Source organism: Cydia splendana, chromosome 18 (assembly GCF_910591565.1).
Source record: "Cydia splendana chromosome 18, ilCydSple1.2, whole genome shotgun sequence".
Taxonomy (NCBI): domain Eukaryota; kingdom Metazoa; phylum Arthropoda; class Insecta; order Lepidoptera; family Tortricidae; genus Cydia; species Cydia splendana.
This window is the reverse complement of record NC_085977.1, coordinates 11,636,406-11,653,711: the sequence shown is the minus strand read 5'-3', so window position 1 is coordinate 11,653,711 and position 17,306 is coordinate 11,636,406. Positions and strand designations below refer to the sequence as shown.

The window sequence follows — 17,306 nt, the reverse complement described above, 5'->3', positions numbered from 1 at the left end:
ACTACATGCGTTCTGTAGACTCTTTTGGATTGCAATTGTTAGTTTGTCGTGGAATTTTTGTACTGTGTCATTTATGTTGTATTTTTCCAAATTATATACATACTTTTCTAGGTTTTCCTTGTATTTTGATATTTCCTCTTCATTTTTGAGTGTACTAAAGTGTTTACTTTGGTATCTTGCTCTACTTTTAATTGGTTTTGTTAGTAGGAGTACTGCTCGAAGTGGTCTGTGGTCTGATGGATAAGTTATATTTAGTGTATCTATATTTTTGAAGTTTTTTGGTTGGTTGGACATTATGTAATCGATTTCATTTTTATATTGTCCATTTGGTGAGCACCAGGTCCATCGTCGTTTCGGTTTCTTCTTGTAGAAGGTATTGATGATAGCAAGATTGTTCTCTAAGGCAAATTCTATGAGTTTGTGTCCTCTGGCGTTTCTTTCTCCATATCCATGCTGTTTTGTTATAAGGGATTCATTTGTTTCAGGTTGACTGATTTTGGCATTGAAGTCTCCCATTAATACTAGATCTTTATGCGCCTGGTTAATTGCTTCTGATATAGTTTTGTAAAAATAGTTGATCTCTTCTTCTTGAGCTGCTTCAGTTGGGGCGTAGACCTGAATTATAGAAACACAGGCGTCTGGAAAATTCATGTTAAGTAGAGCGACTCGTTCTGATAGGCCAATATAGCTTTCAATGTATTGTTTAAGGTGCGCCTTTATTATAAATCCAACTCCGTATTTACCTGGAGTTTGTCCGGTGTGGCATAGAATTAGATCTTCATGTTGTGCTATTTCATTTCCTAGGCGTCGCACTTCCGCCAATCCTATAATATCATATTTTATGTTTGCTAGGGATTCTTTTAGTTCTAGGAGTCTTTCGTGCGAAGACAGTGACCTTACATTATATGTTATTAAGTGTAATTGTTTTTCATTACTTTCGTTGGGGTCTGGGCATGTTGAATTCTTTGGAAGGTTTCGGTCTAAAACTTCCTCGGTGACCAACCGGCTTGGAAGTTGATCTGTTTGTTTGTGTTTTGATAAAATTAATTCTGGGTGTGTTTTATTACATTTATTTGTCTGTATATTTTGAGTTGTTGGTTTTAACTTCTTTGTAGTTTTAGTATTCCGGTTGCCTGTAGCTTTTAGTTTTTTGGAGAGCTGTTTGCTGCGTTAGTAGGCAAGATTCCTACAAAGTTATTTTTCTTAGATTGTTTAGCTGGCTGCGAGGATGTAGTTCTGCCTTGGCTTGCGCTAAAGTTGTTTGGTGGTGTTTGTGGTGGTGTTGATGGTGTCCTCTTTCTTTTTTCTTGTTTGTTGTCAGTATTTTCCTTGATGATTAGTTTATCGTATTTTATAATAGCAAATTTACCTGCTTTTCTAGCCTCTATCATTTTTGGGAATAGGGCGTTCCTCGCCTCTATAACTTCTTTGGTGAAGTCGTCCGTGATTTTGATATGTTTTGGGATATGTTTCTTGTTCTTTAAAAGTTCTAATTTTCGCCATCTTAGAGTTAGCGTAACTTTTATTGGACGTATTTTGCTATTATTAACAGGTTTTTTCCCTAGTCTTTCCATGTTACTAATCTCCCAAACGTCCCATTCTTGGGATTGTATACCTTCATTGACGATGTTTAAAGTTTTCACTACTAGATCCATTAATTCACTGCTATTCCTTTCACTTTCTTCAACACCGTGGATTATTATATTATTTTTCCTCGAGTCTGCTTCTAAGGTCTGTATTTTTGACTTTAATGATTGGTTCTCTGTTTTTAATTGTTCAGTTTCGCAAGATATTTTTTCTAATTTCTCGTCTATTGTTGAGCTGATTGTTTTTTGTACCGTTGCGTTTATAGAGTCTGTTTGTATACGCAATTGCTCCAACATTTGGTTCCATAAAGATGTTGTTTGTTCATCCATGGTAGTTTTGCTGATTTTGGGCTGGCAACCTCGACTTGAAAATGTCAGCTGTCGCTTGTCACTTGTTGCCGGAAGTTGAGGTAGTTTTAGGTTATCTTCGTGTAGTTATATTTATGTTTATTGCTAACGACAATTCACTTTTATTGCAGTTTTCGTTGTGATCCTTATCATTTATTCACTTTCCGCACTAATTTTGTGACACTGGCACTTTGTCCTCGTTGTGATGTATTCGTATCGTTCGCTCCGCGTCTTTTAGCACTTATTTCGAATTTATTTTACGAGCAGTTGACGAACGCGTATAGCTACCATGACAGTCGCAACCGGAAGTACGGTAGTACTATTTAGTTATTCTGTGGTTGCAGTCCTGAGGGTGGTATTTCATCTGTACAATACAATGTGTATTGCATCTCACATTTTGCTTAATGAGAGAGTGAGACGCAATGACATTGGACAGGTGGAATACCACCCTAAACGACTAGACTGCAGAATGGGCTGTAGGGTTTTCATTTCGGCTGATTTTGGTAAACATAGATCTATGATTCTCTCTTCTTCCTCGCGTTATCCCGGCATTTTGCCACGGCTCATTGAGACACTGGGGTCCGCTTGACAACTAATCCCATGATTTGACGTAGGCACTAGTTTTTTACGAATGCGACTTATGAACTACATCTGTACTAAGTTGTTTTTTATTTGTATTGTTTTTTGTAATTGATAAATTTCAACGTCACTTTATGAAATAACCATTATAATTTCATAAAATATGTAGGTAGTAGGTATTTGTTGTGAATTTTAATCATAATAAAATTATACGTTGTAGGAAAAACAAGCGTTTCAGTAATGAATCCTTCTTTAAATTAGTGACCACGACGTGATCTCTCTACGTCATTTCTCCGTAGCGAACGAAACGTAACTGTCACTGTCACATTAATATGGAAGAGTGATAGAGAGACACAATACAAAGCGATTCGATGGCAAAGCGTTAGCGATTGTCACCTTGGCTGGGCCGCCCGCTCCAATTTCACCACGGTGACAGGTGCGACAATTGTAGAACATCACTGTTGCTGACGTCACAGGCATCCATGGGCTACGGTTACCGCTTACCATCGGGCGGGCCGTATTCCTGTTTGCCACCATCATTGTTTTATTAAAAAAAACTTTATTATATCGGAAAAAAACAGATAATTTCTCTTGCTAAGTTTATGACAATTGTCACAAGAAACACTACAATTGTCACGAAATTCCGACATATAACTCATTACCTGTCAAGAATTACCTATACAATTCTTCTAAATCTTGACAATTGTCAGAAACTACGCAAAAGAAGTATCTGTTTTATTCCGATATAATAAAGTTTTTTTAAATAATACAATGATGGTGGCAAACAGGAATACGGCCCGCCCGATGGTAAGTAGTAACCGTAGCCCATGGATGCCTGTGACGTCAGCAACAGTGATTTTACAATTGTCGCGCCTGTCACCGTGGTGAAATTGGGGCCTCTGGAATTATTAGGAAATGTTCATGTGCAATCGTACGCTAGTGACGTCACGTAAGTACTTAATACAGTTTATAAACACAGTTTTTGTTATAGTGATCGCCAACGTCCATACCACGTTGAATACACCGGTTCTCGTCCGATCACCGAAGTTAAGCAACGTCGGGCGAGGTCAGTACTTGGATGGGTGACCGCCTGGGAACACCTCGTGTCGTTGGCTTTTTGCTTATTTCTTGAACGACTAAGTATAAATATTTATGTTAAACTTTTTCGATATAAATAGCACTGCAGTGCTGTGACATAATTATACTTTTCGTTAATACAGCTATTTTATTAGTTATTGTACATATCTATATGTAAGTAACTTGCTACTAATGTTTTTTTTAATCTGCTTACTTCGAAGTTAATATTAAATAAATACCTACCTATTTATATGCTTTATGAATATAGCAAAGATAGATAAAGACGAGTAAAGGACGTAAAAATAGTGTATGTAGACCGATCATAATAATCAAAACCTTACTAATAATTTAATTAGGTAATAGGTACCTATCTACCTACCTAAAATTAAAATTCAAATAGCCGGCACACCCATCTCGCTCAGTGAGACTGAGAAAAGAACATGAACTTACTCATCATCATCATCACATGCCTTTCCGTCTATTGCAGACGATTTATGCATTGCTGTTTAGACAACGGGTTTGGTGACTGTGGAGGCCGATGCGTCTGGGCCTTAAGTATTTAATTCATTACATTAAGATCAATTAAACCAAGATTTATTGAGTGTATTGCTGGACTGGCAGTTGTCAAAATTTGTCTGAAATATTTTGTTGAAACTGTTGGTAATTGTGTAAATATCGGGAGCTCGAAAACAATGCAAAAGGTACTTAATCACGGTTTATATCCCGGTCGATATAAGTCTAGTGTTGGTAATCTATCCAAAAAATATATACGAGGGATGGACGAGGGTTATTGAGGTTCATTAAAAAACTTTCATACCTTTTAATACTTGTATATTTTGTTTATACAATTACAATGCTTATAAATTCATAGTTTAATCCCTATATACTCGTACTCTGTTTTTGGCAACATAATTATCTCACAAGAATCACAAGATACATAATATTTTCTTTATATTTTTTTTTGTTTAGTTGCTAAGAATATAGTTAACGTTGTATGGCTTTTCATGAGATTTATATAATTTATCTGCAGTCTAAGCACACTGGTGGAAAAGCGATTTGGTTCTGAACGACGTCCAAAACAATAGGCTGGATGACGTCGCGACCCCAAGTGCCAACGCTGGTCCAAATGTTGCTTGGAACATACTGAAAAAAAAAATGTTGATAGACACTTTTATTACTGACTGTACATTTTATTTGCCCCGCCCCCTAACCCGTTAACCCTTGGCTGACATTTCAAAAACAACAATCGAATGTCAGTCTTAACTACTCATCGAAAATAGAACACATGTTTGAAGTACCGTATGTGGGAAATATATATCCCTTAGCATGGTAAAGGGTTAAAGCATGATTATACTGTTTGCCTCTCCTTTTGCCAGTTACAGCCGAATCTTCACTCCCACCACGTTTTGCCGCAAAACCTCTCATAGTCTTTTCTTCTGACGGCCTACCGCGACCCACGTTCGACGTGTTGCCTCCCTGTCACACTTACGTTCGAATTTACAAGTGCGACAGAGAGGCAACACGTCGAACGTGGTTCGCGGTAGGCCCTCTGAATCCTTGTTGCGGAACTGCTAACAAGAGATGCCCCAGTTGCCTATGCCTACTAGCACAGAATAAATAGTAGTACTAGGTACAGAAGACCCACTCTCTAACAATACGCGTCTGTTACGATCAGGACAGATATGGCCGCTAGGTGGCGACAGCGCCACGCGCGGCTTATGGCTAGCCACCAAAATTGGTGTGGAACGGATGTACTTTTAGCTACCTGTAGCAAAGCGACGAAATCGCGGAGTGAGTCACTCCTGCTACTAGTATAATCTAATACCATTAAACTAGCAATTCTTAAATAGTGAATAGAATCAGGCGTTACTTTGCGGAAATCCATACTAATTAAAAACCAAAAAAATTGCAAAAAAGGATTAGCAAAGTAATATTTTGGTTTTAATTAGCAATTCTTGTTTAAATATATATATTTCGGGGATCTTGGAAACAGCTCTAACGATTTCGATGAAATTTGCTATATGGGTGTTTTCGGGGGCGACAAATCGATCTAGCTAGGTCTTATGTCTGGGAAAACGCGCATTTTTGGGTTTTTACATGAGTTCCGAGCAAAGCTCGGTCTCCCAGATATTAAAGTTTATGTTGTAGGTACAGTCGCCATCAGATATATCGGAGCGGCCAAGGTGTTCACAATATCTGAACACGCGCTCTAACTCCCTGATAATAGAGGCGTGTTCCGATATTTGTGAGCACCTTGGCCGCTCCGATATATCTGATGGCGACTGTACTTACAGTTCTAGAAATCACTTCAGTTATGTTGTTTGCGGGCATGTATTGCATTCTGTGTAGTCCTCCGCTTAAACTTTCCAGTGACACTGTGGCTGATATCTCTTGTGTGTGCAAGTTCTTGGATATCTGAAAAGTTATGAATAAAAACATGAACATTTTTCGTTATGATAATTACTTACTGTCAATGCTCCATAATAATAATAAAAACATCGAAAAAAATCAAACGTAGGGGCATAAATAGCTGTGGTTGATATACAACCAATTGTGTCAAAATATTTTCAATAATATTAATATCCAGAGAGGAAAATGAGTACTACGTTTGTATGAAAAGGCGATTTCGCGCGGGTCCTCCACTTTCGTCTTAAAACTTACACGGAAGGTGTACCAGAGCAGAGTGTGAACGAAACTCCCGGTGAATCTATGGTTTCCATCTTCTTCCAGTTCAGCAATCACATCATAACCAATCTGAAATGTGTATATTCAAATATTCATCAAAAAGTATAAGTAGGTACCTACATGGTGTTAAAAGACGGGTGTCCTTCTGAATCCCTAACAACGTTTGTTCTAAAGTCACTTGCCCTAACTGGTTTGTCCTAATGGGCACATGCCCTAAGGATCAATTGTCATAACGATTATTTTCCATAATGTAATGGTTGGCCTAAAAACTCATTTGTCCTAAGCATTTGTACCATAACTATCAAGATCCCTAATGTTTTTTACCACATTCTTCGAAATCACTAACAATGTTTGGCATAAAATAATATGCTCTAACTGTTTTGACCTAATGGCTATTGCTCTAATTATCAATTTTCATAACAATTACTTTTCCTATTGATCAATTATCATAACAATTATTTTCCATAATGAATGGTAACAGACTGTTGCCACAAAAGTGGGTTAGGTTAGGTTAGAACTCGACCATTGTAAAAACGAACTGCTGTTAAAACTAGGTTAGGTTAGAAATACGATACTTGCAAAAACGAACTGCTGCCATAAAAGTGGGTTAGGTTAGGTTAGAACTGCGTCCTTGCAAAAACGAACTGTTGTTAAAACTAGGTTAGGTTAGAAATACGATACTTGCAAAAACGAACTGCTGCCACAAAAGTGGGTTAGGTTAGGTTAGAACTGCGATCCTTGCAAAAACGAACTGTTGCCACAAAAGTGGGTTAGGTTAGGTTAGAACTGTGATTCTCGCAAAAACGAACTGCTGCCACAAAAGTGGGTTAGGTTAGGTTAGAACTGCGACCATTGTAAAAACGAAACGAAATAGGGAAATCAAAATTAGGGCATACGAGTGTTAGGTCAAGCAACGATAGGCTAAGTCAAATTAGGTAACATGATGGTTAGGATATATAATTTTTAGGCCTAACAATAATTAGGCAAAAAAGGAATTATGCTACATAACATTAGGATAAATACTCAATATGGAAAGTGCCATTAGGGAAAAACATATTAGGACAAAAAAAAAAAACGGCCATTCGATAATAGGGAAACCAAAATTAGGGTATACGAGTGTTAGGACAAGTGATCATTATGAACAATATTAGGTAATGCAAAAATAGGAGAAAAGACTTTAGGGATTCAGATATAGATCCTTAAAAGACTAATCAAGTAAGTTGTCCTGATGGTATTAGGACAAAAGTATGCAAAATGCAAAAGTACTTATAGCAATAGATTTTGTTGTCATGTCCGGTTACCTGACAGAAGTAGGTAGATGAACTCAAAAAATAAAAACCTACGATTGAAACGCTCGAGTTTTAAGAATCCCACGCTTAATTTTTTTATCTGGACCATTTCTTTTTAACTGTTTATTTTTATATAAGTAAGTAGAACAAAATTAAAATTTATTAACTTAGCACTAGGTAATCTTATATTTTTAAATGCCTTCCAAAAAGGGTTCTGTTACGGATGTGCAAGTTGCGGAAAGTTACAATAAAAGTTCTCATAAATTTCAAGAAAATTTCACAGAAAATTAAAGAAATTTTCATCTTGTGGAGATTTCGCAACTTTGGAAACTTTCCGACGGCACATACTTAGGTAAGTAGGTTGTCAGGCAACTCTCTGAGTTATAAATAAATAAAATAATAAAAAGTAAAGGTTTGTACAGTATAGGTACCTACCTAAATATGATGTTAAGTTACCGCCCTAGTGCGGTCACTAGCACTATTCATCATCATCATCATCATCTCAGCCATAAGACGTCCACTGCTGAACATAGGCCTCCCCCTTGGACCTCCATTCGTACCGGTTGGAAGCGACCCGCATCCAGCTACTTCCGGCGGCCTTAACAAGGTCGTCTGTCCATCTTGTGGGTGGACGTCTTACGCTGCGCTTGCTAGTCCGTGGTCTCCACTCGAGCACTTTTCGACCCCATCGGCCATCTTCTCTGCGTGCAATATGGCCTGCCCATTGCCACTTCAGCTTGCTAATCCGGTGGGCTATATCGGTGACTTTAGTTCGTCTACGGATCTCCTCATTTCTGATTCGATCACGCAGAGAAACTCCGAGCATAGCCCTCTCCATAGCTCGTTGAGCGACTTTGAGTTTTGAGATGGGGCCGATAGTGAAAGACCACGTTTCGGAGCCGTAAGTCATCACTGGTAACACACATTGATTAAAGACTTTCGTCTTGAGGCACTGAGGTATGTCGGACGAAAAGACATTACGTAGTTTCCCGAACGCTGCCCAACCGAGTTGGATTCGGCGGTTGACCTCTTTCTCGAAGTTGGACCTACCTAATTGGACTATTTGTCCTAGCACTATTATAATATTTATAATATACGTGCGTATGTCGAAAACCGCCATATGCACTGTAAAACGTTGTACAATACACGTGCGAAAAGGTAATTCGCAACTCGTGTCGATTTAAAACACTCCCTTCGGTCGCGGGTTTAAGTTATCGCCACTCGTTGCGAATATCTACTTTTCACACTTGTATCGTAATGTACTATTACAAATACCTTCATATCCCTGATATTCAACCGCCCATTGACCGTAGCGAAGTTCGTGGCTACGCCCTCTACCGTGCTGGTTGACGTTACCTGTTGGAAGTTCGTCACATCCATATGTTGTATGGATACTAGGAAACCATTTGTGTACGTGACGTTTCCTGTGACGTGCCATTTGTACATTTCTTGACTGTAATAGAATATATAATATATTTTAAGATGTAAGTAGGTATTTATAAAAAAATATATATATTCCGAAACAAAGTTTTTGCTCATGCTTTTCAACTTGTGGTAGCCTACCACGACCTGCGGCGGTAGTATGGTAGAATTTTTATCGCCTGTCATTAATTATACCTGTCGCTTTCGCACTTACACGGCCCGATTCGAACTTTAAGATATCTAAGTCAAATATTACGTCTAGAAACGATATGGATTAGATATGTCAGTGTCAAAGGTGACGTTTTTGTTTGGAAACACGTCATTTTTGAAACTGACATATACTGTGGGCAAGTCCGTCTACAAGGCAAGTCCGTCAACACATTATAACTTTTGAATTTGAAGGCGTATGCGACTTTGGAGTCCAGTCGATTAACCAGTTTTTCGCGATAGTTCCGTCACTGTAAAACAGATGGCGCTGTGACAACCAACTTCAGAGCAATCCGCCTCAACAAGTCATTTCGTGTTTTGAACTCGAAGTCATAGTGCGACAGCCGTTCGTAAAAATTTTGTTCAATGTATTTTTTGAAAAGATTGTGCATGATAAAGTAACTACGTAGGTAGCATAAGAACCAGTTGTCTTTATTCTGTTTTTAAAATATCAGAAATTACCTTAGTTTTGTAATTATACGTTCCACAATTTATCATATTAAAATTTGACTAAGTTGGAAAGTCCGTCTATTATGTTCAAGGCAAGTCCGTCAGACTTTCGTTAAATCAGAGATTATTACCAACTGTTTTTGCGACTTTAATATTATAACGATTTGATAAGGTATCAAAAAATCCTCCTGACTTTGCGCATGATGTTTCTTTATTAAATTTTGATCTCAGTAAATTAAAAGAAACGATTAAAATTCATTTTAAAATTACTATTGATCTTTTATTTCGGAAATCAAAAAAATAATTATGTTTAATTATTTGCCAAATAAGGTTTACCGCTCCATTTTGGTAGTATATTATTAGCCGGACTTGCCTTTGTTTTAGAAAAATGGTGTTTATTTCGAATCTGAACCGTATATTAACAAATTTAAAATACACTTTTCATTGTCTTGATCCGTTCTTTTTAGGAATTTGACTACGAACATATACGCACCCATAGATTGGCTGATATCATAACTAGACGGACTTCCCTTAAACTGCACGGGAAGTCCGTCTACTCGCCGAATTTTTAAAAAATGCTATTGTTTTTGCTTAATTTGTGCTTGAAATGATCTGTCACTAAGGCTAAACTATTAATTATTAAATTCTTCATCGTATGCGATTACAAGCAGTAACATAGGTAAATAATTAACGGAACTAGATCACTCCAAAGTAAAAAAAAAAGTAGCACAGTGACCTTATCTTAAAGTTCGAATCGGGCAGACTTACTTGTTAGAACGTGACAGACATGGTGACAGGCGATAAAAAAGTGACCATGCTACAAACTGGACCGCCATGGACGCTGGAGGTCGCGGGGCGTCACTGAACCACTACGAAAAAAAAAACCGCCGGAACTGCAGAATGTAAGGGGGTTGCAAAACTCTTTCTCAATAAGGTGACTATTAACGTGGTGGTGGCGGTTACTAAGCTGGCCCCAATTTCACCACGGTGACAGGTGCGACAATTGTAAAATCACTGTTGCTGACGTCACAGGCATCCATGGGCTACGGTTACCACTTACCATCGGGCGGGCCGTATTCCTGTTTGCCACCATCATTGTATTATTTAAAAAAACTTTATTATATCGGAAAAAAACAGATATTTCTTTTGCGAAGTTTCTGACAATTGTCGAGATTTAGAAGAATTGTAGGTAATTCTTGACAGGTAATGAGGTATATGTCGGAATTTCGTGACAATTGTAGTGTTTCTTGTGACAATTGTCATAAACTTAGCAAGAGAAATATCTGTTTTTTTTTGCGATATTACCGTAAAATACCCTAATGTCGCCTGTCAAGCCAAACATCGCCTAAATTAAAAATATTCAATTTTCTACTAAAATTGGTATCAAACGTGACATATTTAACTACCATATCTATTGGGAAATTTATTTGTGGCAACACTGCTGTTACTTTTTTGTGTCTACCTTCAGCTTGTTCACTTTTAGAGTGTCTTGAAGAGTGTAAGGTGTGACAAAGATTTTTTTGCTCGTGAATACTTCTATCTCCAGCGGCACATGTTTAACAGGTGAGTCAACAAAATACTTCAATCTATAATCGAAATTTAATGATCTTTCACATGAAATAATTAGTTTTCACGTATCCCTCGTAATTAAAAAGTTATCTTGTAATATGTCACCTGGGAGGTCAAAACGCCTTCTTCCTTCCAAATTTCGCCTACCCCTAGGGTTATCACTTTAATGAAAAAGTAGATACCTACTCGTTGCATTTTTTTTTTGTATTTCAAAATGTGTTACGTACTTAAGTTTTGTTGTTTCTCTCCACTATCCCTATCCGTTATATTGGGTAGTAATTATGAAAAATTTAAATTACAAAAGTGTTGGTTTGTGGTTGTGAGGTTGTGGGGGTAGTGGTTTGGGGTTGATCGGTTACTAGGTTGGTGGAGCGGAGTTTAGGGATTGCTGGTGAGGGGTTACAGATGGGAGTAAGTTTTTCATTTTAGTCATAGATATTATGAAAAACATAAGTACCTATCACACGGTAGTAATTTTATATGCATCTCGGACATTAACTCATGAATCCCTTACGATTAGAACTCTATTTTAAAAGCCTTTGTTTCGCTTAGAATTCAATGTACGCCCTTGCCGTAAATATGTCATTTTCCTTCCTTGTGATACAATCTGCTATTGTTACTCTTTATATAATGTTTGTATTTTCAATATTTGCAGATCATGGGGAAACCTCAACCTAAATCTAAAACAAAAAGAAATTACACCCCAAAGCATGACCCGGAAATGATCAAAATTGCGGTTGATTTGATGAAATCAAAAAAAAATTCATCTTACGATGCCCAAAAAATGTTTGGTATACCGCGAAGAACATTATTGGACAAACTTCATTGTAAACATCCCAATGGTCCTGGTTGCCCAACACGCTTAACACTTGATGAAGAAGAAGATATTGTTCGAGTTTTAATAGCTGCAGCTAACTATGGATGTCCCCTCACCCTTTTAGATGTAAGGATTATGGTATTTAGCTATTTGGAAGCAAATAATAGACAATTACTTAAACTTCCCCGAATTACTTAAACTTCTGATGTCGGAATTGAGTAACAAAACAGACAACATTTACAGTGCGTTCAAAAGTACCGGTATATATCCATTAAACCCACAACAAGTAATTAAAAAACTGCCCAATGCTAACATATCACTTAATCAAAGTATAGACACAGCACTTCTGGAATTCTTAAAACAGCATAGAGCTGCAGATCCAATGAAAAAAATTCGCAATAAAAAAATTAAATGTTGTTCCTGGAAAGTCCGTATCAAGTAGTGACTTACTGCTGAATCAAGTGTTCCACCAAGGACAAAAAATAAATTAAACGATAAATGCTCTAAACAGAAAAATGTACCTAAAAAAACCACAAGTAATAAACACAAATCTTCTACAAAACCTCAAAATAGTAATAACTGTTTACCCGCCGCAGATAACTGCCGTAAACTTGTGGATACACTTTTTAAGTTGTGCATCGATAAAATTAACAATATTGACCTGCCCCTTCAAACAGTTACAAACACAAATAAAATTCCAATGAAATCTACAAAGGTAACCATTTTGAAAGATAAATATTTGCCAGATGACGAGAAATGGTCCAAAGATGATTTTCATAAAATAACAGATACTTCCACCCTACGCACACAAATAGTGACTGAAAATCATACTCATTTTTCAGATATTGAAGCAGGTGGCAGTAATAATAGTGTAATTAATGAAGCTTCCATGTCATATCACCGAACTATAAAAAAAGAAAAGAATTTACGCCACTTTGTTCGTGAAGACTCTGATTCAGACGGTTTAATTAAGGATTTAGAATATTCATCAGAATCAGAAACTGAACCAGAATCATGGGATCAATATAAGAGTAATCTATTGGATTCAGTGAATGACGAAGAGGATCTTGATGAATTAAATACTAGCGCAGAATCCGTAACCGACGTTTTTGACAATGGAACAAAACCAATAGAGGTGGGGAGTTATGTTCTAGTTAAGTTTACCATTAAAAAAACTTGCAAATATTATGCTGGATTAATAATAGATATGGAAGGAACAAATTGTAACGTTAAATTCCTTAGAAACGACAAAAAGTTATTCGTTTGGCCTCGAGTAGATGACATAGCTTTTGTTCTTAAGGAAGATATTGTGGCTTTGTTGCCTGTGCCAAAGGAAGATCGAAGGGGCAAAATGCATTTTTCCTTTGACTTTACAAACTATAATGTGTTATAGGTTAAAAACGATTTGTGGCTTTCTTTCTCTGATCGAAATCCACATTTAGTTTAATAGGTAATAATGGACCGCCAATTTTTGTTGGCACAAAGAATAGTTTTTTCTTTTATTTTTTGTTTCTAATATATACAACTGGTACAATTTATTATAGTAGTAATAATAATAAACGTAAAGTTACAAAAACTGCAAAATTGAAATTAGTGACGAAAAGATGATTATATAGACGATGATGTGTTGGTAGGTAATACAGTAAAATTGTATTATCTACTTATTGATTATATGTAGGTACAGTTACGAGTAAGTGGATACCTTTTAATTATCGCCAAAAGCAGCTTGAACGATGTGATACCATAAACTTCCGGAAATAGTTTAGTTACTAAATAAATAATATATGATTTAATAACTACATCCTAATGATCTCGTACAATAATATTAATCGTTTTTTTTATTTTGAAGTATCTAATTATATAACTAGGTAATCTCGTCGTCTTCTTCTTTGATACATATATAGTCTATAATCCATTTACAAACACTTGTCCAAAAAAATTATATTCAACAAAAACACCACATGACTCAGTAATTTCAGAATGGCCAATTCACGTGTTTATTGTGTTCAGGTCATTTTGAAATTTTAACTAAGTCATGTGGTGTTTATGTTGACATAATTTTTTTAGTACCTAGAGTCCTAGACCATGCGTTTGTAAATGGATTATTTAAAGTTATTTTCTTATGTCGTGGTATTTTACAAGATAACCCAACGTAAGCGGGATTTTTGTTAAGTACTTAATTAATATGTATTACTTTTTAAATACATTTTGTGGTTGATTATGAAATGTTTTTTTTTTCTCATACCTATATGATTTACGACATGAAAACCAAAAATCCTCTTTAATTGCGACAGTTGGTTATAAACATGATTTTTGACAACCCTGAACGATCGTAGTGATATGTATGAAAACACGCTGGATGTCTTCCTATTTTCGCCTATGATGAAAATATGTGCGTAATAGGACCTTAATAACACCGGCGTACGATTCAATATCAATTACGTGAATCATACAGAGGGTAGAACTTAATTTTTATGGAGTGTGCCTATATTCAGTCATGTTTGATAGGGTAGGCGAAATTAGGCAAAAAGAAGAAACTTCGCCTATTGTCTTTGAGCTCCTTTTTTAGGTATAAACGTACATAAAATTGGGTTATTTTTAAATTAAATTTAGGTGTTATCATTATATATACCATTTAGATACTAGTGATCACACAATAAACATGTACCCTAAGAGGAAACTTCAAAAATATGTCAAAAAGTAGGCGAAAATAGGGTGTTTTACGGTATAATAAAGTTTTTTTTAATAAAACAATGATGGTGGCAAACAGGAATACGGCCCGCCCGATGCTAAGCGGTAACCGTAGCCCATGGATGCCTGTGACGTCAGCAACAGTGATGTTTTACAATTGTCGCACCTGTCACCGTGGTGAAATTGGAGCCAGGGTGGTGTATTTCTAGCGAGGACCAATTGACTCATACAAATTATACAAATTGAAAAATACTGGTGGTGTGAAAGAAAAAAAGTCACTGATATATATCAATAGAACCAATTTCGGCTCTAGTTGTCTGGCAATGTCCCTAAACTAAACTATCTGAACTATACAAACCGTAACGTAACTGGTGACCGAAGAGCTGGCGGCTACTACTAGTCGCACAAGTCGCAGTCGCGTATCAACATTGCGATACAGCGAGGAAATGCCGCCAGCATCCTTGGTACAATGCCTCAGGGGCCTAGTTTAGATTTAAGCTAGTTATTAATTTCGTTTAGTAGTACCACTGTATATATCTTGTATGTAAATTAATGATTTTTTCCTATTGTAAAAAAAATACAAACCTTATAGTTTGCGTTACATCTTGAAGTCGAAGAGAGCTAAAACACCGCTGCTCCAATCGCAGTACTGTCTCCTGTACCACATTATTGAAGTAATCTTCTGCTTTCTCCAAATAAACACGGCTGACTAAAAACAAGTGAAATAAAATTAGTGTCAAAAATTACGAAGCCTGCTGCGGATATCATCATTCGTCATCGGTTTATTTAAGGGGCCCACTGATTACCAGTCCGCCGGACGATATCGGCCTATATATTTGACAGTTCCGAACAACTGACAGGCTGAGTTTGTCCGGCGAACTGGTAATCTAAGTTTGGGACGAAGCATGTTGCTGATTTGCGTTAGTATTAGACCTGACAAAGATATTCTAAATATAAATTGAATTATTTTTATGTACAGTGAGTTGAGAAATTGCATGGAGAAACTATGAATGAATTTATTGATAAAGTCGCCATGCACTTTTACGGCTGATGGTAGGTACATGTCGTGAAGCACTGCGGAGTAGGTACAGAATGGGCACAAAATATCCAAAATCGTAAAAAAGACACGTGGTCAAAATATGCACGGTGATTTAGCGACCACATACAATTAAATTTCGACTCCCGCGTAGGTCATTAGAATTAGGTATCGTGGTTGATTTATTGGACCGGGCACAACACTAGTGGAGTCCAAAAGTGGAAATCGAGTTTGCTTTTTAAACTAGTAGTCTAGTGATAGATACCGGATTTATAAAAAAAATTGTAAATCGAAGATGTTGGTAACTATACAAATTATAAGATATAGAAAACATAAAAGACTTGAGTTTAACTGTAAAACCTGACCAAAGAATTTATATTAAGTAAATGGCGGCGAAAAGATCAGTAAATTTATTATAGTAATTTATTATAGTATAGTATAGTTTAGATTTGTTTAACTGTTCCATAAATTCACTAAAACGTGCTTTTCGGTAATTAGTTAAGTATGTAATTTTTCATTACTTATGTCTCTTTCCGGTAATTTAATCAATACCCATTAATTTCACTCCGACTCTCGTGACTATACCTATATGTTCAAACTAATCTAGTACCTTATGTTTATGTTACTTTATTTTACAGACTGCAATTTTTATATACATATAATAAGGAAACTCCAGGTCTTAATTTAAGAAATATTTTTGTAAACCTATTTGTAAACGACTGTTTGTTTCTTCTTAAATAAATAAATAAATAAATTAATCAGTACTAATACTCAACTCACCCCATTGTCCATAAACCACATTAGCGGCAAAAATATAACAAAAAAGGGCACATAACTTCATTCTTAGAGACTATTGTTCACTGTTCAATTAAATTAATTAAACAAAAGCTAATCAATTATTCGATTAATATGTCAAATGTGACTCTTTAATACAGAAAGTAGATTGTTCACTTCATTAATGCATGCTTACTATAGTGTAAACAACGTTATTTACGGTATTTGACGTCTGTCACTCACTACAGCAACACTACGTAAAATGTTTTGCACATCGAAATCACAAAGGAAAACAACTGCACTGCGAACGTTTACGTTCTACGTCTTTTTTTTTTTAATTTTAGGGTTGGCCGAACACCATCGTTATGAATCGGTAGTCGTCTAAGTAAATCGATATGAATTTTTCATTTTTCTTTTAATAAAAATAAGGAAAAGGTGGATAATTAACTGTAAATATGGATATATTTATCGTCACTTAACAGACAACAAATTTGACACAGAAATAACATAAATAAACTTTAAAATAGATCCCCAGTTAGTTTCAATTTTGACAATGGGTGCGACCTACTCGGTCGGTGTATTAAATACACCGACCGACCGGTAGCTTGCGGGAAAACCATATAATTCTAGCTTTATTTAAATCTCAAATAAAAATTCATTATACGTCACAATTCGATACCTCAGTCTACGTGCCATCCAATCGTAATCGCTTGCTGTGACAATCGATTTGCGTTAGTTACATCTCTATATACGTCAGTCATAATGTGTCAAATACC

The 17,306-nt window shown here is 36.3% G+C and overlaps 1 protein-coding gene and 1 non-coding gene across 2 annotated transcripts; one reads left to right on the top strand and one right to left on the bottom strand.

Moving 5' to 3' along the window:
- Positions 1-3,509: 3,509 nt before the first annotated feature.
- On the top strand, positions 3,510-3,628 carry LOC134799722 (5S ribosomal RNA). Its single transcript, XR_010145442.1, has one exon. It is a non-coding gene; the product is annotated as a 5S ribosomal RNA (ribosomal RNA).
- Positions 3,629-4,598: 970 nt separating this feature from the next.
- LOC134799608 (uncharacterized) lies at positions 4,599-16,625 on the bottom strand. Its single transcript, XM_063772046.1, has 6 exons — positions 16,537-16,625; positions 15,306-15,429; positions 8,840-9,017; positions 6,252-6,344; positions 5,883-6,005; positions 4,599-4,733 (listed from the first exon to the last, which is right to left on the bottom strand). The coding sequence occupies exons 1-6, from the start codon at positions 16,595-16,597 to the stop codon at positions 4,611-4,613; spliced, it is 702 nt and encodes a 233-aa protein (XP_063628116.1). The 5' UTR covers positions 16,598-16,625; the 3' UTR covers positions 4,599-4,610.
- Between the last annotated feature and the right edge of the window lie 681 nt (positions 16,626-17,306).